Source organism: Haliaeetus leucocephalus, unplaced genomic scaffold (assembly GCF_000737465.1).
Source record: "Haliaeetus leucocephalus isolate CR32 unplaced genomic scaffold, Haliaeetus_leucocephalus-4.0 Scaffold229, whole genome shotgun sequence".
NCBI lineage: Eukaryota > Metazoa > Chordata > Aves > Accipitriformes > Accipitridae > Haliaeetus > Haliaeetus leucocephalus.
The window spans coordinates 11,631,716-11,657,633 of record NW_010972665.1 but is presented as its reverse complement, the minus strand read 5'-3'; the positions used below and the strand labels follow the sequence as shown (position 1 = coordinate 11,657,633).

General features: G+C 41.3%; 1 protein-coding gene across 1 annotated transcript in view; it reads left to right on the top strand.

The window, feature by feature from the left end:
* The window catches only part of ANK3 (ankyrin 3, node of Ranvier (ankyrin G)), a 211,875-nt gene that overhangs the window by 149,103 nt on the left and 36,854 nt on the right, over positions 1-25,918 (top strand). Inside the window, exons 27-36 of the mRNA XM_010567894.1 lie at positions 5,194-5,418; positions 8,428-8,582; positions 15,346-15,557; positions 17,347-17,554; positions 18,132-18,228; positions 19,448-19,676; positions 20,281-20,406; positions 21,174-21,296; positions 21,782-21,808; positions 23,558-23,639. Coding sequence (XP_010566196.1) covers positions 5,194-5,418; positions 8,428-8,582; positions 15,346-15,557; positions 17,347-17,554; positions 18,132-18,228; positions 19,448-19,676; positions 20,281-20,406; positions 21,174-21,296; positions 21,782-21,808; positions 23,558-23,639 — 1,484 coding nt within the window. The remainder of the gene's footprint in view (positions 1-5,193; positions 5,419-8,427; positions 8,583-15,345; positions 15,558-17,346; positions 17,555-18,131; positions 18,229-19,447; positions 19,677-20,280; positions 20,407-21,173; positions 21,297-21,781; positions 21,809-23,557; positions 23,640-25,918) is intronic.

The following is a 25,918-nucleotide window of genomic DNA, read 5'->3' as shown; positions in this document are numbered from 1 at the left end:
TTTCTGACCTGTCACATTTCTCACTTGACAGATAAAGTCCATCAGAAATGATGTTCTGATGACTCAGTTCCTTTGTTAGGAAAAAACCCTCACTTGTTTATTTTCTTTTCGATTGCGGCCCTGTATTATAATATGATGCTGTTTGGTTTTCCCCATTATCTTCATCTAGGGGCAATCAGCAGATGTTCCCTTCACATCTTCCAGTACCTCAGCACATCTGATATGCAGTGGATCATGACTTTTCACTTCTCTTCCGTCAGTCTTTTTCTGAAAAGCAGCTCCTCTTCTGCTTGTTTGCGGTCCTTCATCCCCGGCTTTGTCCCCAGTTCTTTCTGTGGCCACAGGCAGAGGTATGCTGGCTGGGGTCGCCTGCTGTCAGCAGCCCCCGTGGGCCGGGTCACCCTGCGGCCAGGGCCTGACCCCACCACTCTCTGCATTCCTCTTCCTCCCCTGGGCTCTGCGATGTGCCGTGCTGGGGGAGCAACTCTGCAGTCCGCTCCCTCGGATTGCTCTGCTGTCCAGTTACCCACTGTCAGAAGAGAGCGTCCAAGTTTGTTCTCATTTCTTAACTGAGGCAGAAGGGGAATTTGGGGAGCAGGATGTGGAGATCCAGCGGTGTATCAGTGAAAGGGGAAGAAAGAAGGAATTGTTGGCAGTAGTTTCGACTCTTCTGGTTTTTCCTTTTTTAAAGCCAAGATAATGTTTCATGTTTTTCTTTTTGAGTTCAGATAAGTTGTTTTGCCAGCATATATTTTGAACAGGATCCACTGTAAGCAGTACATTGAAATGTGTCATGAATCTTGAGGCCTCTGGAAGGGTAGAGACCCTTTGCCAAAATGACCTTCAGCTTTCAGATGTGAGCTTACTCGTGCAACTTCCCCAAACTAAAATGTGGGTGTGCTCTCTTCATGTTGCCTTTTTTAACTCCTTGGTTTTCTTAGGCAAAAAAAAAGAAGTTAATGTGTCATGCTACCTTCCTTATTGAGAAACTCAGAAATACTGGATCCGGTCTTGCAAGGTGGAACACATCAGATTAATTATCGTTTACTCCAACATCCTGTATAGGCAGGAGAACTCATTTTTGAAAGCAGTATAATGAATGGCATGGACTGATACTTCTTTCAAGCATCCTGCTGTGCATATCTTTATACATTATACTTTGGAAAATAAATCGCCATAGAAAAGTGCAAGAACTGATTTTCCATGGCACAGTGGAGCGTGTTTTGGGAATTAAAGAGGTTGTGTTACAATAAATTCTCTGGTGACCTAAGTAAATCACAGATGCTTTTCTCTTCTCCATGTGCTTCTGCATTTCTCAGAGAAATTATGGACTTGTGCTGACTAATTAAATGAACAATTCCTTTCAGATTTTTTTTCCATGTGTAGCATATTTTATATGACATAGGTCATGATATGCGAAGCAAGAGCCAAATTATTTCTAAAGTTGGCCTTCAAATGTGTTGCTTTTGTTATTTTTCTGATTGTTACTTTTCCTTTGCGCTTATAATTGATATTTTCTGTTGCTTGCCTCTAATTATCTTACATTAATTTTTCCCATTTGCTTTCTAAATTATTTTGCAGCTATTCCTCTCCACTCCCTCAGTATGATTCAAGGTGATAACTCTGTGCTTTCTGTGAATCCTCATTTTATTTTTTTAATTTTTTTTAACTTTTTTCCCACAGAGTGTGTGTAGATGTTTGTAGTGCATCCGCCCACATCCTCATCCCTTCTGTGTATTCAAGTAGAAATGCTCATTAGCATTTAGCGTTGTGTTTTAGAGATCATATTGTAGTTTCCATTATTAGTGCAGCATTAATTTAGGTAAGCATCAGCTACTAATCTTTTTGATAGAAAGTGCATGAAATATTGTTTGGAATTATTTTTATTGTTTTAAAAATTAAATCACTAATTTGAAAACTAAAGAAGGAAATAATTAATATGCTGTTGACAATGATTACCTTTATATGGGAGCAATATCCATAAAGGCTGATCTGCTAAAGGTTTTGTCTTCACTGAAGGCTGCAGTGTGGTGGTAGACACCAAAGCTGGCTGTAGTGGGCTAGTTCCTGCGGTGGGACACAGACTCATGTCAAGGGTTAATCTACCCTTGCTGTGAGCAGTGTGCCTTAGCAGTGCTAAGCCCCAGGTTCCCAAGGCTGGACTGACCTTGAAATCTACAGCCTAAATCTACCTGAGAACTTGGGGCCTGGTTTTTATAGGTACTTAGTCTTAACTTCCACTATTTTTTTAATTTTTTTTTCATTATTAATTTAAGTCAGTTGATTTAGGTGCCTAGAGATTTTTGACAATCCACTCTGACATGCTTGCGTCATTTAAATAGTTTGGATACAGAGACAACATCTTATCTGAGTGCAAGCTTTGGCATTTTTGCATTAGATGAGAAACTCCTTTTTTTATTAATTCTGAGCTGGCTTAACATGCCAGTAATCACGTACGCGATAGGCAGCTCTCCAAAACATTGCTGCTTTGTACCGAGCCGTCAGGCCAAGCCCAGCCTTGCCAAGCTCCCCGGGAGGCCCCTCCGTTGCTCCCCGGTGCACCGACCAGATGTGCCTCCCCGGAGCTGCTGCAGCATCAGCCCTGAAGGGATGCTCCAGCCAGCCACCCCTCCGCCCTGCGCGCTTCCATGTAGTCTGAAGTGGCCCCCTCTTCTCTGCAGACAAAACCCCTGCACTTTTTAAAGGCCGCCAAAGCACCAATTGTAACAGGTTCCTTTCAGTATTCTTCCTTCAGTGACCAAGGGCTATGGGTCCCTGCTTTATTTTTTACTTTGCTTCATAGTAAATTTTAATGGATTGTCTTGAACTCTCTTCACAGCTAGTCATGAGCTGGCAAGGCTCTGAAGACCACCCGTAGGCCTATCTTTCCACATGCTCAGTGGCATCTGCCTCCTACCATCAGCCTTCAACATCCACCATATAGAGCAGTTGCAGGGAGAAAAAGCAACGTAAACATGCTGACAGGCTAATAGTGCTCAGTGAGCAGAGCAGAGAGGGAACCAAAGGTCCAGGCTCTCTAGAGCTGTTGTCTCTGCTTGGTACAGCCTTCTGTTAGCAAACAGAAAGGTGTTCCAGTCAACAGAGTTTACAGACATCTGAGATCTTGTGATCTATAAATATTACATAACTTATATACTCTATAACTTAAAGATCGAACACATTTTTTTTTCACATAGATCTAATATTTGTAGAAAGCGCTTGGTTAGCTATTTAGAAAAGATCCTGTCCCCCGAAACAATTCCTCTTATGAGGAACTGGGATACCCTAGCAGCAACATTTGGATTTGTTCAATAGTATATAGTGTGTTTATCTAGGAGAGAAATGTGAATACAATTTATTTGTATGAAAACTACTGTGAAACATCGTGAATTTTATTCCATGTTTCAGTATTGTAAAGAGTCTGGGGCACAAGAAATAATAAATTGGGGTTAGGGTCATTTCAGAGGGCTGTTTCACCTCCCCATCTTTACTGATGGATTTTAGTTTGGCTTGAAGAAAGGCAATGTAGCAATTTCTTTATCTGGAATTCAGTTGGACAACCTTTCTGTCCTGCTTCATGTATTTACAGCTTGTATCCCTACCCACCTGTCTCCTGCAGACAACTAAAATACCAAGTTTTGATTACGCTCCTGCTTTTGTGCAGATTTTTCCCACCCTCGTCGGCCAGACTTCCGAATGCAGCTTATTTGCAGGCCTGGCCGATGCCCGTCAGCTGTTACTTTTGATATCCTGCTGGTCTCAAAAGCAAATGTAGCAGTCTTACACAAATTCCCATTCATACTTCAGAGCATTGGGGGCTTTTTTAAAGAATCTTCTTGACCCCCCCAGATTAATGGCTCTTACCCTTAGTTCATTTTACAGTAGGGAACCAGGAAATTGAATAGATTACCCTGTTAATCACGTGAAGGTTTAGTTCTTAAGGTGCGGAAGTTTTGGCAACAGCCTTGCAGATAGTGCGACCATACGGCAGATGTGCCAGCTATGTCAGCGTCTGCATATCATATAGAAGGAGCAAACCAAAAGTATATTGGCGTCAAGACTGAGTTGGTAACTCGTGTCCCTCTTGATACTGGCCTGTTATTGCATCTTCTACCTGAAGCTATTCTCTCTCAGCAGCTTATGGGACAGAGGAAAAGGGAAGGTATTTTGGAGCACCAGAGCAGACCCCCCATACCTGTTTAGCCCTTCAGGAAGCTGTATGTTTTGATCCCTGTAAATTGGAAGGATTTTTGCTGCAGAGTTTTGAAACAAGCTGAAGTCTGGTTTTGGTTCTGGGAGGAGATTCCACCTTCCTGTCGCTGTTCTGTTAGAGACAGTAACACTTCACGTATGCAGCTTCTCAGCATTTCATAGATGAAATAAACTATGGCTATTAATGGTTATTCTTGTTAATATTCATTATTCCTTTGCTTATAAAAATAATTTTATTTTAAAATCTACCACTTGCCACTTACAAATATAACTGCTTACCCTTCTATTATTAAACGGAAAATTATGCATTGAAATGACACTGGCAAATGTGTTTTTGCTTTAATGTTGCTTTTTGCTAATGAATGTCATCTTAACAGAGGAGTAATGGCATGATTTCCTCCAGAGTGCCAGCAGCCTAAAGAAAGTTATGTACGTGGTATTCTCACTCATTCCCAATCAGTGGAAGCCCTTAGTAGCCTGGACTGACTGTCACCCATGGTGTCAGCACTCGCTCTGCCTGCCAGTGTTTGCAAATGAGACTGTGAGGAGGTTTTGAAGACTGAGATCCCCAAAAGAATAAGCATTTTTGATTCACCTTTTTCTACACTGTCTGATTCCTTTCTGCATGTGAGGCTAATTACTCTTGTTTACGGACAGTAGAGGTTAACAGTAACAGAGGGATGTTTTTAAATTCTAATAAACCACTACTAATATACTGTTTGTGTACTCTTAATCCAAATTACTCAGTAGCACGTGTTCATTTCACCGTGATGTTGCTAGACCTTTAGCAATTCCTGGTTTTGATAACCAATAGTTAACAAGTAAGTATAAGTTTTAAAAGAATCTTCATGTTCTTTTTAGTTTAGCTGGGATTGGGAGGACTTTTCTAATAACGTTTTAAAGACTATGGTGGTTGACTTTTTGCTGATCTTCTGCTTGTTTTGTGACCATTTTCATTGACGTGTTTCCTTTTTCCTACAGTTTCCTGGTTAGTTTTATGGTTGATGCACGTGGGGGTTCGATGAGGGGTAGTCGCCATCACGGAATGAGAATAATTATCCCACCACGCAAGTGTACAGCACCAACCCGCATCACCTGCCGCTTGGTAAAGAGGCATAAACTGGCCAGCCCACCACCGATGGTTGAAGGAGAAGGATTAGCGAGTAGACTTGTAGAAATGGGGCCAGCAGGGGCACAATTTTTAGGGTGAGTTGTTCTATGAATTTCATTGTTTACACTCATGTTGCATCTTTCATTTCTTTTATCCTGTGGATCTAAGTAGTTAAACATTGACTCTACCTCATTTGAGCATGTAAGATAGGCTACTTAACTTGAAATATTAAAAAATACCAACCTGCCATTCCTTCCAGAAAGTACCCTGGTATTTTAAGGGGAGCTTTGCCTCTACGATGGCTGCAGGGTGGAGCCAAAGGTAAGGAAAGCCATGAAAAGGCCAGGTCCTGCCCCCATCTACCCATGCAACCTGCCTTTGAAGTCAGGAAGAGTCACACGCCTATAAGCCAGAACAGGTTCTGACCCTCTTGCTTGTAGAGTATTGGAGAAACATCACTGTCACAAAAAAGTGCCCTAAAGTCACCCACAAGGACCCAAACATTGAGCTCTGTTCCCTATGCCATGTCATGTGCACGGCTCCTGCCAGAGTTGCTGGGAGCTGCAAGTCTTCGTCCCGTGGAGCAAAGCCACTGAGAGCAATGGTGGAGCACTCACTGTAGAGCATCAAGTAGTACAAAGGCTAGAAACTGACTTATTTTTTAAGCTTAAAATAGGGGAAACAATCCACTATGATGTGGCGCTTTTTTTCCTAATTATAAATTTTGTTCGTTACCATGAGTGGCACCCTGGTGTAAACTGCTGGTTCTGTCGGGAATGACAGCTTGTTCCTAATTTCCCCTTCTCGTTTCTCTTCCTGCTGCATGGATGTTATTCAGTAAACTGCATCTTCCTAACACTCCTCCCCCTCTAAATGAGGGCGAGAGCATGGTTAGCCGAATCCTGCAGCTTGGTCCACAAGGAACAAAATTTATTGGGTAGGATATGTACGGAAAAGATACAGAATGTCTACAGTTTTTCCTTTATTTTCAATTTTTGTTATTCCCATTTTATTTTCTTTTTAAGTTTTCTAAAGCTTTCAGTTGATTTATGTCACTGAAAGAAAATCATAGTGGCTTGATTTAATATAGCTCTGCTACTATCTTGTGCTTATAGGCATGTAAAATTCACTGCCAGCATTCTGCTTTCATAACTTATGTGCTTTTGTAATTTTTTAAATTTGAAGTGTTTCAACTGCATCAAATACATTTTAATACACAGTGACAGTCCTTTAAGTTCAACCCTGTGGTAGAGAAGGTATTTACAGGCCTTGAGTGAGTCTGTTTTGGGAAGAGCATTTGTAAAATGTGATCGCATAAAGTCTATTATTTATGAAAGATCATTTAGAAAAAATGTCATTATAAAGCCAAATATGCTACCCAAAGGAACTGCAGCGTATAGTCTAAAAATGTAAGAATGTTTCCATACATTTTTGACTGTTGTTTTCAAACCATATTGTGAAATTTATTGCATTAGGTTTTCAAAATATTGGTGAGTGTTTGGTGTTCCAAACCTGTTCAATACCTTCTCACTGAGTATTCTTGTTAAATGTCATGCACAAAATTGTGTGGTTTCTAAATATTTACAGAGACAGTATCTGAACTATTAGCCTGCAAAGATTGTACCGTAGCGTTTGTTTTCAGTTTGTACTCTTTTTTGAACTGGAGAGTAAATATCTTAAGCAATGTCTTTGAATTTTTTGTATTTACTTGCTGGGCACAATGGGAGACAGCAGCTACATTCCTATTTCTTGTAAAAGGACGTGAGATTAGAGTAATAGCCTGGGTGTTCTTAAAAGCATCTAAAATATGCATTAATTAAACTGTCTTTTCCTATTTTCATGGCAAAAAGTACTGTCTAACTCTTGTCCCTTGGTATTTAATGTGAAAACTGGGCTTCCAACTAGTTTATGTTTTTCCTCATGATGGCTGTTGTGATTTCCATGCTCAAGTAATTGATTGGTTAATGCACCCAACACTTTGCAGGTGTACAGTACCATAGAAGTGCTGCATACTTCTCCCATCATGTGATGCTACTTTTAACTGAGTTATTACGAAGCAGTGAAATCCTTTACAACCTCTGTAGGAAAATAATGATACTGTCTATTTAAATGTCTTAAAGCTGCATAATCCATAGTTGTTCACCTACTGTGTGATTTCGGTCGGTTTGTCTTAGCATACTTTAAAACGCATATCCTGCCTGTGAAGTGTTTGGCAAAAGTGTCTGTTTTGTTAAGGAATGGCACACGAAGTGAATGGTGGTTTCTGTCGGTTGTTCACAATAACTGTTCAGCAATGCACTTGCAGTCCTCTGTTGAAGGTACATTGTCTGGTGACAGGTGTATTATTAACCACCTTCTCATTCCCTTTCCTTCCCTCCAAAGTGTTTGACAGTAACTAATATAAATGTGGTCATGATGTTGCTCAACTCCGAGAAATCCATTCTGAAAGGATGTAAACATTCCCCAGTGATGTTTACAGTGCTGGTGTTGCAGCTCTGATTTTGGGCGTGAGAACCAGAAAGTGAAGCTAATGAGAAAGACCCCTTGTGTTTCACAGGAGCTACATCAACAGAGAGCCAGAGAGCGCTTTGAAAAGTTTGGAACTTAGTTTGAAGTTTAAAACCTTGCATGCACAGTTCCTGCTGCAGTCAATAGCTGTTGCATGCATTTCGATAGCTGGACTGTTTCTGAACTGACTTTGCCCCTTTAAATCCCTTGAGCCAAATCCAAATTTTGACTATGCTAATGCCAATTAAAAGTCAGCGGTGCTGTGTGTGCTGGAGGCAGGTTGGATCACCTATATCCTGGGAAAAATGAGCAGGGAGAACTCTCCTTAGCAAAAGTTGTGACGATTTTTTCATGTAGGCAGCTGTTTCAGAGGATTTACATTAAAAAAGAGCTATATATGAATATTTTCAAGTTATCTATTACTTATAGTTTAAATGATAAAGGATTGTGCAGCTTTGGCAATTAAAAACATTTTTACCATAACAGTGCTAACTATTTAAAATGACTGTAGTTTTCTTAAGGACTTAATGCCCATAGGAAATTAAGGGCAGTGAGGAGATATAGGATTAAAAATAATACGATTCCTTTTTCTCTAGCCCTGTCATAGTGGAAATCCCGCATTTTGGATCAATGCGAGGAAAGGAAAGAGAACTAATCGTACTTCGAAGTGAAAACGGTGAAACGTGGAAGGAGCACCAGTATGACAGCAAGCATGAAGACTTAACCGAAATACTCAATGGCATGGATGAAGGTAAACATTTTCTCAAAGTTTTAGCAAGCCTTACCTTTGTGCAGGCTTGCTAACACGAGCAGACTAAAGCAACCTAAAGTAAAACAGTGCAGGGGACATCTGACTGGGGAATACAGTGTGTGTTACATATTAAACTAATGGAAAGAGTGTAAAGAGAAATTGTTCAGCAGTGGCCTGGAGACATCCTAAAACGAGTGGTAAGTTTTGGTCTGAAGTCTTGCCAAGTTTAAGCAAAGTTGCACAGTTGCTTTACAGCATGAAGTTGAGAATAACATCCCAGCTGGAGGTAAGCATGTTTCTGCTGCTCAGGCAGGGCCAGGTGAAGGTCATTCCAAACCAACGACTAAGTATAAATATCAGCTATATTAGACTTTCCCACAGATGCAGACCTCAGCCCATAGACCGTTCTTCTCTGAAATGGTATTGTTAGAGGTTGCCTCCCACAAATGCACAACCTGCCTTCCTGATGCCCATCTGGGAAGTCTGGCTCCCTTGTTTTGCTTGGACATTGCTGTTCATGTGAGAGTCCCTTAAGATGAGAGGACTCAGCTGTACACAATTCATCAGAAGCTGCTGTGACAGATGGTCCCTGCAGACACATCATGGGCGAGGGCAGGCTGGAGTTGCAGTGATCCCTTGGCACCACTGCTTTCTTTTCTTAGCAAGTATTTTTCAGTACTTGTGCTGATAAACCATTGCTTGAGCCCTTTGCATCTGAGTGTGAATGAAAGAGCTTGTGGTTTTGATTTTGGTTTTCTGTAAGGGTTTGTCCACCAGATTTTCTCTGGATAACCTCCTACAGAAAATCACAGTGTGGTGGGGTACAAGCTGCAGGAAAGTTCTTTCGTTATCAGCAAAAGCATTTGAAGCGAATGATCAGGCTGTGGATGGCAGCTATGAGAGGTATCTGTGAGCAGACTCTGCCTTTGATCTTGGCCTCTCCTTGTTTGAAGAGGGCAGCCCCAGCAAAAGGCATACTTTGAGAACACGGAGAGTAGTGCTGTTGTGAGGGGCTCCCTGGATGTCTGAGATTTAGCGTTTGTACTGATTTCCCGGTCATCTGGGAATGGGAGCAGCAGAATGGGCTTTTGTAGTATTTTCACTTCAAAGTACTTGAACTGCACATGAGCTTGTGAAAACACAGAGCAATGGCAAAGATTTGCTTGTTGTACAATGATCTATCGTAGCTATTTATTTTGAAATAAATATAATAGAACCAATCAAGCAGTAGAGCAGAAACACTGCAAATGTTGGGTCAGTGGGTTTGGAAGAATACAGTAAACCTTATCACAGAAGGGTATCTAGAAGCAGCAGAACAGGCAAAAGAGTGAGCATAGCCCAGGATAGTATTGCTTGGGGAAGAATTACTTCAGGATTGAAGGCAGTAGCTGCAGCCTTTCTGAAAGAAAAATCTCACCACCACTCCCTCCTCCTCTGTGCACTAGCATGAGATAGGGAGTAATGATTTGGCACTTGGGTGAAGTATCAGTGCCTTGTCAGTGGTGAGGTAGTCAGAACTGATCAGCAGCATGCTTACTTGCTTCATGTGCTTTCCAAACTGAGCTTAGTTCAATTTTGGGATAGGAAATCTGGGCACAAAACCACTGTTCTAAAGTGCTCCAACTTGCATCACTTATGAAAGAGCTCTCCAGAGGTGCCATATGGATAAAGTCACATTTTGCAGAGAAGACAGCTCAATAAATAAAAACACTTTGAGAGAGGTGGCCACGAAGCCCTCGGTACTTAGAGCCTAAAATAATAATCTTCACAATTTGGAGTCAGAGTACAACTTTCTGATTTGTTGATGGTTTCAGGTGATTCTTCCCTTCTGGGGAGCTGCTGTTTGAGGTTAGTGGGTATATGTACAACCAGTGAATCACAGAAAGTGTGATGGACACTGGACTATTCCCTTAGAGGGAAAATATTTGGCACCTTAAAAGCCAAGCCACAGAAATGCCTTTTACCAATCCAGGCAATGAATTATGAGAGGGAAAGGAGAAAAAATCCTGCAGGCACACCCAGAGCATTTTGTTGATTATTCATTCAGTTTATTTTAGCTTAATCCTTCTCTAGTTAGGAAAACAAAACAATAAAACCCCCATACATTAAAATAGTACAAGGGTCCTGACAAAATTCTGCTCCAGTTAAATGACACCTTTTCTGTGTAAAAGGTCTTCCAAGCAATGACATAAAATTACAAATTTGTGGAATTGAGAGTGGGTTGTTTTTTTTAATGTGAACTTTTACTGGTTTGTTACAAAATACCACAATTAGACTTGGCTCTGAAGGAGTATCTTGCATGTCAGAAGCCATAACTTTGGAAGAAGTTTTATTCCAGGTATGAACCAGGCAGAAGCAGTCTTTGGAATAAAAAGCAGCCATGTAGTCAGTTATTTCCAGAAGTTCAGTGTGTCTTTGCAAGAAAATTCACCTGCACAGTCATCTCTAAATGCTATAACGCTACAGGAGTCCCCGTTTTTCTATTAAAAGCAGCTGGTCCATTTTGTGTTAAACCTGCTGTAATTCACTAGTTCTTTCCTATCTGTGTAGTGAAGGAGGGCAATCAGACTTTTATTTCTAGCTCCTTAATACACTGAATTTTTAAAGATGCAGTTTGCTTCTGTTTTGTTTTTCCTGTTTTGCCCTTCCACTTGGCTAGCGGGGATGAGAGCGAGGACATCTTTGCTCCTCCTTGGGGACTGCTGCAAACCCGCCTCTTCTTCACTGGAGGTAGCACCATCTGCTGGAAAACCTCATCTCAGACTCAAAATAATCCAGAGCAGGAGGCAACACTTCAGGGCACTAAATGCAGGATTAAATAACAGCAGAACTTTGCTTTTATTATCATGAGAGAGCAATGAACTGGGATGTAAAGAGTCAGTTTTTCTTTGGTACCATCAGGTTTCTGCTTATGGTGCTGTACTTAGGCAAATATAGGGAGGAGGAGTATGGGGAACATGGCATTTTTAGGAAGAGAAGGAGTTTGGTTCCAAACACAGAGGGTAGCAATTCACAGCTCTCGACCATATTATATTTCTTTAAACTTGAATCAAGTAAAATATATTTCATTTTATTTTTTAGGAAGAAGCTCTCTGTCTTGTAATTGGTAAATAGGTTACATTTTCAGCCAGGCTGCTTTTAGATATAATATGTGTTTGCTTTTTACATTCCTGCACCCTTTACAGGTACCTGTAGACAAATTGTAGGCATAAATGCACACACTGGTGTAGCTAATCTTCTGACAGGCATTTGCAAACTAGTCAATGAGCCAAGAAATGCAAATATTTGTGGCTACAATATGCTTGCAGCTGCACAGTGTAATTTCAGATGGGAAGCAGGAGTTTTTACATAACTACTTCTTTGAATCTATAGATCAAACCAGAACGTGACCTTGTTTATGCTTGAAGTTTAAAATACCGCCATAAATTGCTCTGCAGTGATTTTGCCACACTTCCAAGAAAAGTTTTTAAACGTACTGCTGTTAAACTTCATGTTGTGAATGGCAAGATAAAAGACTGCGTAAAAATAGACAAAAGAGCACATAAAGGACATTGCCTTATTTGAGGATGAGACCTCCTCGTGGCACTGGCAGCGTCTAGTTATGTACAAGGGTGGGTGTAGTTACCAGCATTTTAAAGACAAGTCTCACTGCCCTCAGTTTCTCCTTGCCCCTTCCCATGTGCTCTTTCTGCCTCTGTCCATCTCCTGTGCTTTTCTCCACGTGAGCACTGCCTCCTGGGTGCCCCACTTTTAATACAACAATTTCTTAATGGGCACATCTCTGTATGGGGGAAACGGGTATCCTATGCTCGTCCCACCTTTCAGTCGCTGCACAGTGACAAGGTCAGCTCTGCTCTCGCCAGTACTGCAGGAGGGTTGCAAAAATCAGAGAGCTGTTCAGTCTGCTAAGTACAGGTGAGATTTGCTTTTTCAGTGCTAGCAAAACTCTTTTAAGGCCCTGGTAAGGGAAATCAGCTAGCAGAACACACAAAGACACCTCTGAGCTCATGAAACAGCCAGGTGTTCTGTGACTTCTTTTATTCTGTTTCCAGTCAGAAGACACTTGCTCTGTGTTACTTTACCTGAAAGTAAAAAAGAAAGGTATTAGACGTGGGATAAATTTGACCCACAGCTGCCTCTCACCTGACAAAACTGGTGGGATTGCTTTTCTTGACCTGAGCCACCCTATGTGAGGTCCCTCTCTGACCTTGGAGGACATGGCTGGGTTTCTCTTCTCCTGTCCAGGAACTGTAACGTAATGCTCGTGTGGCAGCATGGACTAGAGGGTGGGGAGGAGTGATCTTCCTTTCCTCCTTCCTTTCCTTCTCTCCATCTCCTCTCTACTCCATCACTCCCACCAGCCACCTTAAGATAAGTGTACCGTATACTTGGGTGGCAGGGGAAGACATATATGCACAGAGTATTGACAATACCTTTCTCTTGACTTACTAAAAATTAATGGCCATAGGTGTTCTTTGGGCTGTTGGCACAAATCTGGGAGACAGTGACATCAGGACACTGTTCCCAATTCTGCCACTAACCTTTCTGCTTTACGTCTCTCTGCTTTGCCATCCCTATCTGTAAGATGAGGTGTATAACATGCTTCTCTGTGGTTAAAACACCCCCACAAAACCCAACCAACCAACCAAAAAATCCTTTGAGGTTTTTAATTGAAACACATTGCATAGGAATGAAGTGTCAGCAGCTGAGGGAAATAGTAATGATGATCGCTCTTTCTGTAAAATGCATGAGGTGTGTTCGAGAAATGTGACCTCTCCCAGGACTAGTTTTCCCTGTTTCATTAATTCTGTCATGCTAACGCTGCAATTCTCATGGCAGTCACAGAGGTGGTTTGATCACTCATCATCTTTTTTTTTCTCTTAGAGGGCAACTTCATATAGAAGCTTACATATGTATTATCCAAACATAACCTACCTATATATAGTCCAACGCCTCTCCATGTCTGACTGTTGTTCTGCCACTCTAAGCTTCACATCATCTTCCTCCTCTGAAGGAGAGTGCCTGCCAGGCTCAAAGAATTTCGAAATGTTCTTATATAAAACACTATTTTTCTACTTCAGGAGAATTTTAATTATCCTTCTTCTCTGTGAGCATTTTACAGAGGGTTTAGTCTCTAGCAACAAACAGGAGAATGCATAGGATTTACCAGTCAAGATCATACCTGCCTGGGAGTTTAAGAATCCAGTTTGTCTCCTGCACAAGCCACTGCTTCCAGAGGCTGCAGGCAGAATATCTAATTTGTTAGAGGGCTTCAGATATCAATCTCTGAGTCAAAGTAAATGCAAGCTGACATTATGATAAGAAATCATCCTCTTCTGGTAGGTACATATGATCCACAGCAACACTGTGCAATTAATCCAAATTACCTGCTGAACATTTTAAAATGGAAAAACTGACATTTTACCAAATTTATATTCTAATTCTTTTGGAGCTGTGTTTGAGCTTACATGTTCGGAGGAGGAAAATGTCTCAGTCACATAAAGAATTTTACAAGTGTCTTTTGTCTTGGTACCATTTCTGGTCTTCCTGCCTTCTCTTGCAGCATGTGATAGAAATGTCATCTTTCAAGGAACAAACTTTCCTCTTTAGATATGTGGTGCTCTTTTTAAGGAGGAGAATAAGAGTGGAAAGTTGTGGAGTGCTGGAATGAAACCCAGTTACAATAGCTAAAAAGGCCGAGTGCAGAAAATTACAGGAGAAATGCATGACAGTTGTGTAATTATCTCCATTTGTGAATAGTGTTTATATCACAGGGGTTTCACTAGTCCATATATATTCACACACAGATACAGTTGCATAAGTAGTTATATTTGTCACATATCACAGAGGTTTTTCCTCAGTGCACATATGTCTATGTCATCTGCTTAATTAGTTAATATGGGTAGGTACTCCATGCATCTTTCTGAGCCCTGGTGACCCTATGAGCTGGGAATGTGGCCGAGAGCACTAATTGTTGATGACCTGTTTCTGTCCCAGTTGTCTCTGAGGGTACGTTAAGTTTCTCTAGGAACTGAGGAGCACAGTGCAGTTATTTTGGGGCAGATACCCGAATGGCTGAAAGCCTGGTGTGGGAAGGGATCCTTGCTATGCTTTCATTGGTAGTGGTGGCAGAGCGAGCTCTGTCACATCCACAGTTTGCCAGAGAGCTCAGTGTCTGGTCAGGATTACCTGGATGCCTGTCTGGGAGATAACTTTCTCAAGTGCCTTAGCTGGGCAAACTCTGGATTGCACACCTGGCGTGAAGTTAGGTCGTTCATGAACTGGGATTTCCTGTGCGTTTCTGCATGTCGGAGCTATGTGAGGGAACAGGCTGGAAACAAATGTCTTTTGAAGGTGTGCACAGAAAAATCAGCGTGCTTGTGTACTTCCGGATATAGCTGAGAGAGGAAAGAAGCTTGACCATCTCCTTCAGGCCTCCTTGGACTTCCACGCTGTGTGACAAACCTGCCACCCTACAGCAGCTGCTGCTGCAGAGATTGTCACACCCTAGTGCTTAGGGGTCCTGGCAGATCTGTGTGTCTGGTGCTGTTGGCCCTCATTGTCAAGGTTTATGCGAAAGTTCCCAGAGCAAACCAAAGCTAGATAATTAATAACACTGAATATTTTTTTTTTCTCCTGTGGTAAATAAAAAAAAGACTTCTCAAGCGTTTTAAGGCATATTCAAAACCTCACACTCACAGATGGGTCTGGTATGAACGTGGGCAGGTAACGCCTGAATGTTTTAACTGTCTTCTCCCACCAGAGCTGGACAGCGTTGAGGAGCTAGAGAAGAAGCGTATCTGCAGGATCGTCACAAAGGATTTCCCTCAGTACTTTGCAGTGGTTTCGCGAATCAAGCAGGAGAGTAACCAAATTGGCCCAGAGGGCGGGGTGCTGAGCAGCACGACGGTGCCACGCGTCCAGGCATCCTTCCCCGAGGGTGCTCTAACCAAAAGAATCCGCGTGGGGCTCCAGGTAAAGGTGCCCTCGCGTTCATATCCGCAGCGTCTACAAGCACACTGCTGGTCCTAATGCATGAGGCTTGCAGCCAGGGAGCCTGCTGCTCCTTACTAGTGGGTTGCAAGGCAGGTAGTATTCACACACACCTGAGATCTGAACTGGCACGTGTCTGCCTGGGCACGCTCACAGCCTCTCAGTGTGCCACGGTACAAGTGATGCACAGTCCTCCTCCCTGTGGCAAAAGCCCAGCTCCCCTTTTATCATCACCTTGAGTATTGATTAGCATCTGAAGAATGGAGAGAAAAGCAAAGACCTGGAGCCACCACAGCCTCGGTGATACTGTCTGCCATCTTCCTGGTGGCCGCAGCTGCCAGCAGCTAGGAGCTGCACAGCCGCCGTGCGGTGCCAGTCTCCTGCAGCCAAGTAGCAGCTTGTGATTGGTGTCGCTGGGCTGCCCTTTGCCATAGGAATGTGTTTGGTAAGGACTGCATGCAGCTGTTTGCCAGCTGCTACTGGGTCAAACACCTCCCATATGCATCTGTTGTAGCTTAGGACATTCACCATTGGTGTTTCTAGCAGTGGGTGCAATCTGGGAAGAGCAAATAGCTTAAACGCTCCTTAAACAAACTGCGCAGAAAGTGGAGAAATATTCTGTAGGAGGTATCTTTTTCTTTGAGTTCTGTTAATTATCACTTAAAATTACTTAATAACCTGACAAGTCTGATGGGTTCATGAAATAGGGATGCTGGTTTGGATTCCAGTGCTTGGAATTCACACTGGAGCATTTCTGTTAATGATATTTCACATCTAAAGATGATTAATCTTGAGAAAATGGAAGCTCTGCTATTATGGTTATACAGCTACTTTTCCAGAGCTCTCCAGTGTGAAGGAAGCATGACGTCTCCATATTCAGCATTGTGACTTCTGAGATTGCAATGTAGCTACATATTCTATGCATATCAATACATTGTGCAGTTCAAATAATGCAGCAAGTCACAGGTCAGCCTGATTGAAATAGACTTGAAAGCTTAAAAAAAAAAAAAAAAAGGCAAATGGATACAAAACCCTGTTTCCCTTAAGATGTCTGTCACTTTTGAGTTCAGGTCTTACGTGACAAAACCAACAAAAATTCTATAGCATTTCTTCCCATGTTGGTTATTTTTCCTTTCTTCTCATATAAATTTCAAGGCACAAAATGGGGGTAGAAAGTCTGAAATTTGCTTATAGGTGTTCTGTAGATTAATGCATTCTCTATGAATTTGACCCAAACAAGTATTTCTTTCCTAATAATCAATAGTGGAGTAGCATAGGAAGCACTGAGTACAGAGGTAGGTTGGAGTACACGGTGTTCCTCAGGAGCATGGATTTGTGTTTGGCAATGATGTGAGAATTGTTCAGCATCTCCAAGGCAGAGTGTCTAGTCCTCAATTCTCAAGTGCAAAATAGGCCTCTTTATGCATTTTGAAATTGTATTTAATATCACCCATTGCTGTAAATTAAAAACAAAACGAAACATGCTCTGAAAAAGTCTCAGCAAATACTGCAGGCAACCTTCTGAGATTTATAGTTTTGCTCTACAAGTTAGCTATTAGGAAATCATAAGTGGGTTGTCGAGAAAAGTACTAAGCATGAATTGTACTAATAATCACCCTTGAGAGCTATTGGAGAAGGCTGCCTGGGAAAAAAAAAAGAGATAAAATTCTGCAGAAAATAAAAGGAAAATTGAATTATCTTTTGGAAAACAGTTCTGCATGTCTATAACCAATTTGTAGCTCTAGTTTAAATACTTTCCCTGTGTTGACAGGCTCAACCGGTTCCAGAGGAGATTGTCAAAAAAATCCTTGGAAACAAAGCAACTTTCAGTCCCATTGTCACTGTGGAGCCAAGAAGAAGAAAATTTCATAAGCCAATAACCATGACAATTCCGGTGCCACCTCCGTCAGGAGAAGGTGTAACCAATGGGTACAAAGGAGACACGACGCCCAGCCTTCGACTTTTATGTAGCATTACAGGTTAGAGAAAATCATGCTCTTTGCAAAGGTTTCTGAGACAGCAATGCCTCTGCGCTCGCTCTCGTAACTGTACAACTCGTGCTTTCCAGTAAGGGAACATTGGCGTGCTTGGTCCAATAGAGTTCAGATCAGTTCTCCCGAGCAAAGCCAGCTGAGGTCATTTGAAAGGCTCCCAGTGATTCCCTGGGCTTTGAATCTGGTCTCATGCCATTGTAAAAGAACTTTGCCAACAGATATTAAATGCTGGTTATATTTAGTCAGTATGAAGAATTTCAGCGTTGGCTATTAAATATGTTTGTCGGTAAAAGTCGTTTGCAGAAATAATTCTGCCCTAGGCGATATCAAGGGGTGTGTGGGGGGGGTGCTATTGACTTGTAGGTATGTACTTTGCTTACATCAGCATCATTTTCTGGTGTGTAACGTATGATGTAATATATAATGTATAGCTCAGCTGTTGGAGAATATTATTGTCTAGGTTCTCTTTTCATGTGTGAAGCAAAGTAACTTAAGATATTCTTATGTAGTCTGTATATGCTTGGTATTTGAAAGAAAATCTCCATGGTTTATATTTACCTAGGAGGTACTTCACCTGCGCAGTGGGAGGATATCACAGGCACCACTCCGCTGACGTTTTCAAATGACTGTGTCTCATTCACAACCAATGTTTCAGCCAGGTATGGTAACAGAGCTTGCCAAATGCACTTAGGGAGTAGTTTTCCTTGATTAACAAAGTGCGTAGTTGTGGGGCTGTTTTTTGGCTTTCTGTAAGTCTTTTGCAAGACTGATGAAGTGGTAACGGACCAGATGCTTCTTTGTCACTATGTATCAGCATCCCACACATCCAGTGTTGCACATGAAGCTTTGTCCTGGCCTTTTCTGCTGTGGTAATGTCTCCTGGCAATCACACATGCTGTTTCTCTAAAGGCTGCAGTGCCACACAGGGGTTTGTTTTTCTGCAAACAGCAACAGAAAGGAAAGTTTAAAATGCTCATTCAATAAAAAATTGGGGGGATTCATAAAAACGTATTTGTTTAAAAAGTTAGACATTCAGTTTCTGGCTGTGGGCTTTTTAGTTGAAAATTACGTAAAATTGCTCTCACAAAAATATAATTTGCCAAAAAATCATGGTTTGAAATTAATTGTGATGGGCTTAGTGAACTTACATGCTGATGGGAGGCATTCAACAGGATCTGTACAAATCATGCATCCTAGTGGAGAAAATTCATGGTATGCCAGGTAGAGAGTTTATCATTCAATACATAACTTTTGCACCTATAAAAAGCTTTATAAAGAGAGAGAATTGCTGAAAGAACCAAATAGATCAGAGCTGAAATATTGTGTAAAGACTCATACAAACTACAAATTAAAATATTTATAACTTGTATTGAAATTGTCATCAAACTCTTAATCATAGGATGAGAAAATGACAGTATAACATCTACCTCTTTGGGAAACTTCACTGTGGGGATATTTGGGTTCAACCTATATGGGAGATATGATTTTGCTTGTATGTATGTGTTATAAAGGAGATTGTTTTAGCAAATCAAATGTACAGTGAAGCATCAGCACATTACAATATACATGGTGTGTGGTCACAAGAAATACAATTTCCCTGCTTTGGCTTCAAATGAGGATTAAATAGACAGTTTTATGAGATATCAGTGTGAGAAGGGTCAAATAAGTATATCAACATTTCATTGCCATGTATTCTCATTTTTGGATGGTTAAAGCACCACTGAAAGTAGAAGGAAAATTACAGCTTTGGAAAGTCTGCAAGGACAGTATGCATGCAAAATGGCCAAGGATCACAGGACATGGTTTCTCTTTAAAAGCTTAAGCAATATTTGAGCACAATGAAAAGTTGATTTAATGGTTTGCTTTTTCCCCACTCAGATTTTGGCTCGCAGACTGCCATCAAGTACTAGAGACTGTTGGGCTGGCAACACAGCTTTATAGAGAATTAATATGCGTTCCTTATATGGCAAAGTTTGTGATATTTGCCAAAATGAATGACCCTGTGGAATCCAATTTACGTTGCTTCTGCATGACTGATGACAAAGTGGACAAAACTTTGGAGCAACAAGAGAACTTTGAAGAAGTTGCAAGAAGCAAAGACATTGAGGTATATTTCTTACTCACAGCCGACTTCCTCCTTGTAAACGGACAACGTGTTTTCCAGGTGGCAACAGGTCCTGCAAAAGCCACTATAAGCCCAGTTAAATAAAGCTTCACAGCAAGGCTGTCTCAAAAAATTTCTTGAAAGGAGACCAGAAAAGGACAAGGTGGGGGGAGTATGAGGACCTGTCTCCAAATGGATGCCTCAGGCCAGTCTGCAGTGGGTTTTGCATGTGCTGCTGCCGAGTAGCCCTGGTTGGGCTTTGCAGACAGCTGACCTGGAATTCCTTCTCATTGGCCCCACAGACACACAGTCATGAGTAGGGCTGCTTTGTGGTGAATACGTAGTCGCCAACACACTGTTTGTTGAAGGAAACCTACACATTCTTACTGCAGAAAAGCCACTCATGTAGCTCACATTTTCGCAAACTGCCTGCACTCATAAGATCTTGCCATATTGCACAGTGATCTTCTAATCTGTTGTTGAATTTAATCTGAGTGGGGACTTGTGCTAAACTTAGGAACTATGGTGAGAGAAATCACGATATGCTTATGTGCATGGATCTACTATGAAAAGAGGTTTTATTGACTTTTATTTATTGCTTTGATAGGTTCTGGAAGGAAAACCTATTTACGTTGATTGCTATGGAAATCTGGCCCCTTTGACTAAAGGAGGACAGCAGCTTGTTTTTAATTTTTATGCTTTCAAAGAAAATAGACTGCCATTCTCTATCAAGGTAAAAGCAAAACAAGCCAAATAATTCTGCTGGTATTTCCCGCCCTCTCCACCCCCAGTGATAATGCTTTTTCAGCCCAATAGGACTAACTTGCCCCGAGAATGTAAGTATCATTGTTTAATATGTGAATAACATGGAGAGGGTGCTTTGCATGAAGCCACAAAAGACCTGCTGGCAGAGCTGGGACCAGAATAACCATGATATGGATTCACAGCCTTTTATTAAAACCATATCTCAAGTTAGACCTTCAGAATATTACCAGTAGATCACTATTTCCCAGGGAGTAAGCAAAGGAGATGCATTCAATAACATACTGTACAGCAGAACAGCTTCCAAGGAGTGTGCACAGGCTGTTCATCTCTAAATTACCATGAATGGATGCTCACTTCCCTTGCTGTTATCATAGCTGCCGTGCAAAAGAAGTTTTTAAGCATTTTGGTGAGCACAAGTGAAAAACGTGGCAGAAAACATGAAGGTGTGCAGAAAATGTCTCTCAGTAATATCCCAGTATGAAACTGTCTGGTTGGACTCACTCAACATCTTGTCTTGCATGGATTTACCATCAGAGAGCTTCAGGCTGATCTAATTCTTTCATGGTAGCGCCTTTTCTCCTTCAGCACCTCAGGCTGAGCTCCAGCTCAGTAACATTGGTCTTTACCCATTAGATAGCTTCTTGCGGAAAGAAACTCTGAGAAACTCTCCAGAAACCTCCTCTAGGTATCTGGATTACTACATATTACTACACTGTACTAAAATTTCCTTTCTAGGTAAGAGACACCAGCCAGGAACCTTGTGGTCGATTATCGTTTTTGAAAGAACCAAAGACTACAAAAGGACTGCCACAAACAGCTGTTTGCAACTTGAATATCACTCTGCCAGCACACAAAAAGGTATTTGTTAGGAAAAGTAAACATTTTCCTTAGGGTTGGTTTGGTTTTATTTTTGCTCCTTTAGTTTTTGTCTATTTTTTTTTTTCCTGCTAGCGATAAAGAATCCCTGTGAAATGCCAGTAATGAGAATGCTTTGGAACATGATAAAGGCTTTTAAAATTTATGTTTTATTGGTTTCCTGTATGTAGAACGCTTTTAAAGTCTCTTGTTACTGTGGTGTCAAGTTCCTATAATTTTTATGATTCTGTTTACAGCTCATGCTTCAGCCTGCAAGTCATAGGTTTATGCTTTCAGTAATGTCACGTGTTGATTTGCATTGGATGTAAGATTTTTTTTCTTTTGTGTTGACATTTTGGATTTGCTTTGCCTTATAAATCAGCTTGCATTTTGTGCTCCCAATTTGGTCCTTTTCATATCCTGATATTCTTTTCCCTGCTGTCCATTATAATATTCCTTGTCTCTGCAATGCATCTTGGGACCAAAAGGAAACAGAGTCAGATCAAGATGATGAGGTAATATAAACACTGTCTTCTGTTTTTATTTCCTTCAGATTTAGTGAAGAAAAGTAATATGTTATAGAAAAAACCAAACAACTCTTTGTAACTATGGCATTGAAATGATACCTACAGAATAACCACATCCTCAACATCTGATAGTCTGTTGCAAAACAGTAGAAGTACACAAACGTGCAAAACCCACGATTATTTATTATGAAATTAAAGCAAGCATTGAATAACAGCAGTCTAAAACATAACTTGTTTTCTTCTGATAAAGGATATAATTATAAAATACAGACCAAGTCCATTTTTGGCAAAATCAAGAAGAGTTTAGTGGATTTGATTTTACCTCTTGGAATAATACTGCCAATGCTTTGTTAACCTGTATTTTTGAGAAGGAGAGAAGTATTGCTGAGGCCATGATAGTGGCCTGTAACATTTTACTCCCGAAAATAAAGTGGATTCTTCTGAAAAAGCAAAATAACCAAGACCAATTTCTAAATATTGTGTACAAATCTATTTTCAAATAAAACTCAGATATTTGTAGCTTAAAAATCCACTGTTTGCTGGAGACTGCAACATTAGATTGTCAGGAAATTGAGTGGGTTTTACTCATTAGAGGTAGTAACAAATGAGATCACCTTATAAAAGAAATTACATAGCATCCCGTTTACCTAGCAGCAAAGTTTTCTTCTCTTCCTGGTGGCAAATAAATAGCAGTAGCCACCTGCTGATTAAAATAATAATAATAATAATAAAAACCAAACCAAAACACCCTTTACATGTTAAAAAATAATAATAGCAACCACATCACTTTGTCTCCACAGGATTTGTTCCCAGTGAGCTGTTATACAGCTATAACAATAGTTTTCTTTCTAAACAAACCATATTTTTAGCCACATAGTCAAGTGAGCTGATTTCTGAAGGACTTTTAATACTTAAGACATCACACTAGCAGCTATGCCATTGAACGCAGCGACTTATGATGCAATTTATTAGTTAACAATAATAGTCTGCTTTCTAATCTGCATCTTTGCATTTTGTGCCTATTAAAAAAATCCCCTCCCATGCCTTTTTTGTCCTTAATGTATTCACTTTAAAGCCAGTGTACATTGTGGTGTATGTGCTTTCGGGACAAATTAATTTGGGGTGAAATATTTGATCGGTCTAAGTTGTACTCTTATGAATGTTTTATGTCTGTATCTGTAGTCTTTTGTGTTGATCTCCTGTTTCTAGCCAAAGGTGGTTTATTTTACAGAGAATGAATAATATCATCCTATTTCTAGTAGTGTAAAGTGGCCTATTGAGTGATAACGGGATAATATATTATTGAGATACTTTAAGGCAGGATCATGAGCTACATCTGCTGTCTAAGCTCTTCTGCCTCATAAGCAGAGATGTTGTGAGCAGGAATGAACCCAGGGGGTCATCTCTTAGGGTTGCAGTCCCTTCCTTCCCTTGCCCCAGAAGGGTAGTAATTCACAGCAGGTTTCTGCCACCTCCAATAGCCATGCTCCCTGCTCCACAGTGCCTGACACTCATTACATGGCAGACAGGAATGGAGACCGGCTCTGTCCATTCCCTGCCTGCTTGCCCAAATTTGCCTTCAGCATGCCTTCCTGAAGCTGAACGGAAGCATCCGTTCTCCCTTGTGGGGATGTGTACTGCAAAATGCGGTCCATCATGCCGAGGTCTGATGATTGTTCTGTTCAAACAGGGGATAGTGATACTAAAGGCACTAAACAGTATTATGTTTTGTTGCAGACGGAGAAAGCTGACCGGCGCCAGAACTTTGTCTCCCTTGCTTTACGTAAGCGCTACAGCTATCTGACTGAGCCTGGAATGAGTGAGTTGCTCTTACCAAAGTACTAAACCATATATACAAGATTTTTCATAAGAAGAGACATTTTTTCTATAAACGTTGTATTTGGTGTCACTCTGGAAAAAAAGAAAAAAACACCTATGTAAAACAAAACTCTTGGATGGTCTGTGAACTCTTGTGTTGTGAGAGCTTGAAGAATCCTGACTGGCAAATGACATGTGTTAGTTAAGTAAAAATATAGTAGTTTTAAAAAGTGCCGTGTAGCTCCAGAGTCAGAGGATTGCAAATTGCTTTCAAAAAGAGTCTGTTCCTCTTCCCTTTGAAAGATTAGAGAGAGCTGCTGTAGAAGGGATTCTTATGCAAAAGTTCAGCAAGGCTGGAGAATGCCATTCAGATAAGCGCTTAAATGTTTAGATGCTTAGCCAAAATGGACTCTCTCATATTTTATATTTTCCCTTTTCTTTCTCCTTCCCTTCCCTTTGTCCTCTGTTCCCTGCAGATGCTTTTTATTCCCTGGCACCACACATAGCTTCCTCTTAAACTTATGTTCCCCTTGACCAGACCTGTGGCATTTCTTTCCTTCCCTTTTAAATACAATAATGTAGTTTGCTTAGCTTTTCTTCCCTCACCTCTCCTGTCTGAGGTTGACTGCTATTGTTCCCCATTCCCAGGCTTTTTCTTGCCTTTTTTTTCCCTCATGAATTCTCAGTTGCTACCCTGCAACAGACCCTTTGATATAATTCCATAAAATCCATAGACAAACTTCATCGGGTCTTGGGAGTTCCCACTGGATGGCTGCTGTTTAATTATCCTATAAGATCTGTGGCTTCTTTGGATCAGATGTGCTCCAGAATATATTACACTTCTCAGGCCTGGAAGAAGACTTCAAGCATATAACATCTGAAGAAGCTATCAGATCTGCTGAGACATCTTGATGGACTGTTAAGGTATTGTCAAAGGCTTGATGGGAACTGAGAGAGAGGGAAAAGGAAGTTGCTTGAAACGAGTTTGATGACTGTGGATGTTGCTTACAATTAGTTTTTCAGGCTTCAGTGGGGGGGGGGGGAAGTTGTCTTATTTATTCACCAAAGGTCCATTAAGTCTCATTTCCAAAAAGTTGGAGGGGAAAAAAATCTAAAACCACTTGAGCTGCACTCAAAAAAAAAAAAAAAAAAGAGGGGTTAACGCAGTAGACCTGACCATTCTTTAACCGTTCTATCCCTTTCAGCAATGGTTACTACTTAAGGCGGTGAGCTACCCAAAAAGGATATGCAAAAATGATTGTGTTTGCCAGGAAAGATCGTAGATAGTGCTTTGGCCATCAGCCTGAGCACCACCTCCTGTGGACACGTAGCATGTATTCAGCAACTGCCGCTGCCACCTGCACCGTGCTGGTGCGAGGGGAGGATGTGATCTTGGAGGTGCAGCTCCTCCAGAGAGCACACGCTACCCAACACAGAGCCAGGACTGTGGCTGTGGCTGCTTTACGCTGCAGGGTGTTTGCTCCAGGGATTGGATGTGAGTGATAAACCTCTACCTATTTCCAGTGAATTTGGTGGCACAGTTCCTGCAGTTTTGGTAGCAGCAAGGGTTGTTCTTTTTACTCACACAAGCTTGTGCATGCATGCGTGTGCACACATACAGATTTTTTATCTCTGCACCCCTGCCAGTGCCAGTGCAGAAGGATATTCCCCTGCCTCCCTGTCCTCACCCCTGCTCAGGGAAAGGGATGAAAGGGTGCCTTAGCTCTTCCCAGCCGTGAGGTCCCCACAGAAGAGGAGTGCTGCAGTGGGTTAAACCTGCTCGGTCCTGGCTGTTTGCTTGCAGCTGAAGAGGAGCAAGCCTGAGCGGAGGCCAGGCTTGTATGGGTTCACTCAGCACTTTCAGTTACCAGCTGCAAGCAAGGAAGTGTACTTTGGTGCACAGAAGGTAGTAACTAACATCTGTTTTCTGATAAAATCTTGGATGCAGAGTGATGGAAACTGTTAAGGCCAAGAGTTTCCAGTAGCCAAAAAGGGCTGTTATATAAAACCACTCTTTAGAATATTATCCCACTCTAAAGTCTTGCATGGTTGTGGGGATTTCTTTGCTATTTCAAAATAGTAAAATTGCCCGGTTCCCTGCTGTTTGAGTTATGTCGTAGCTGCACACACTGGTAAATTACTCAATTTTCTTTGTACCGGTTCTTCTTCTCAGCTGCAATAAGGAGCACAGAAAAAGCATCTCAAACATGTCTGAATCTGTGATTTAGCAGGAGAAAGAGCAGTTAAGAGGGGAGCCTGTTGGTTTGATTGCCTCACTAG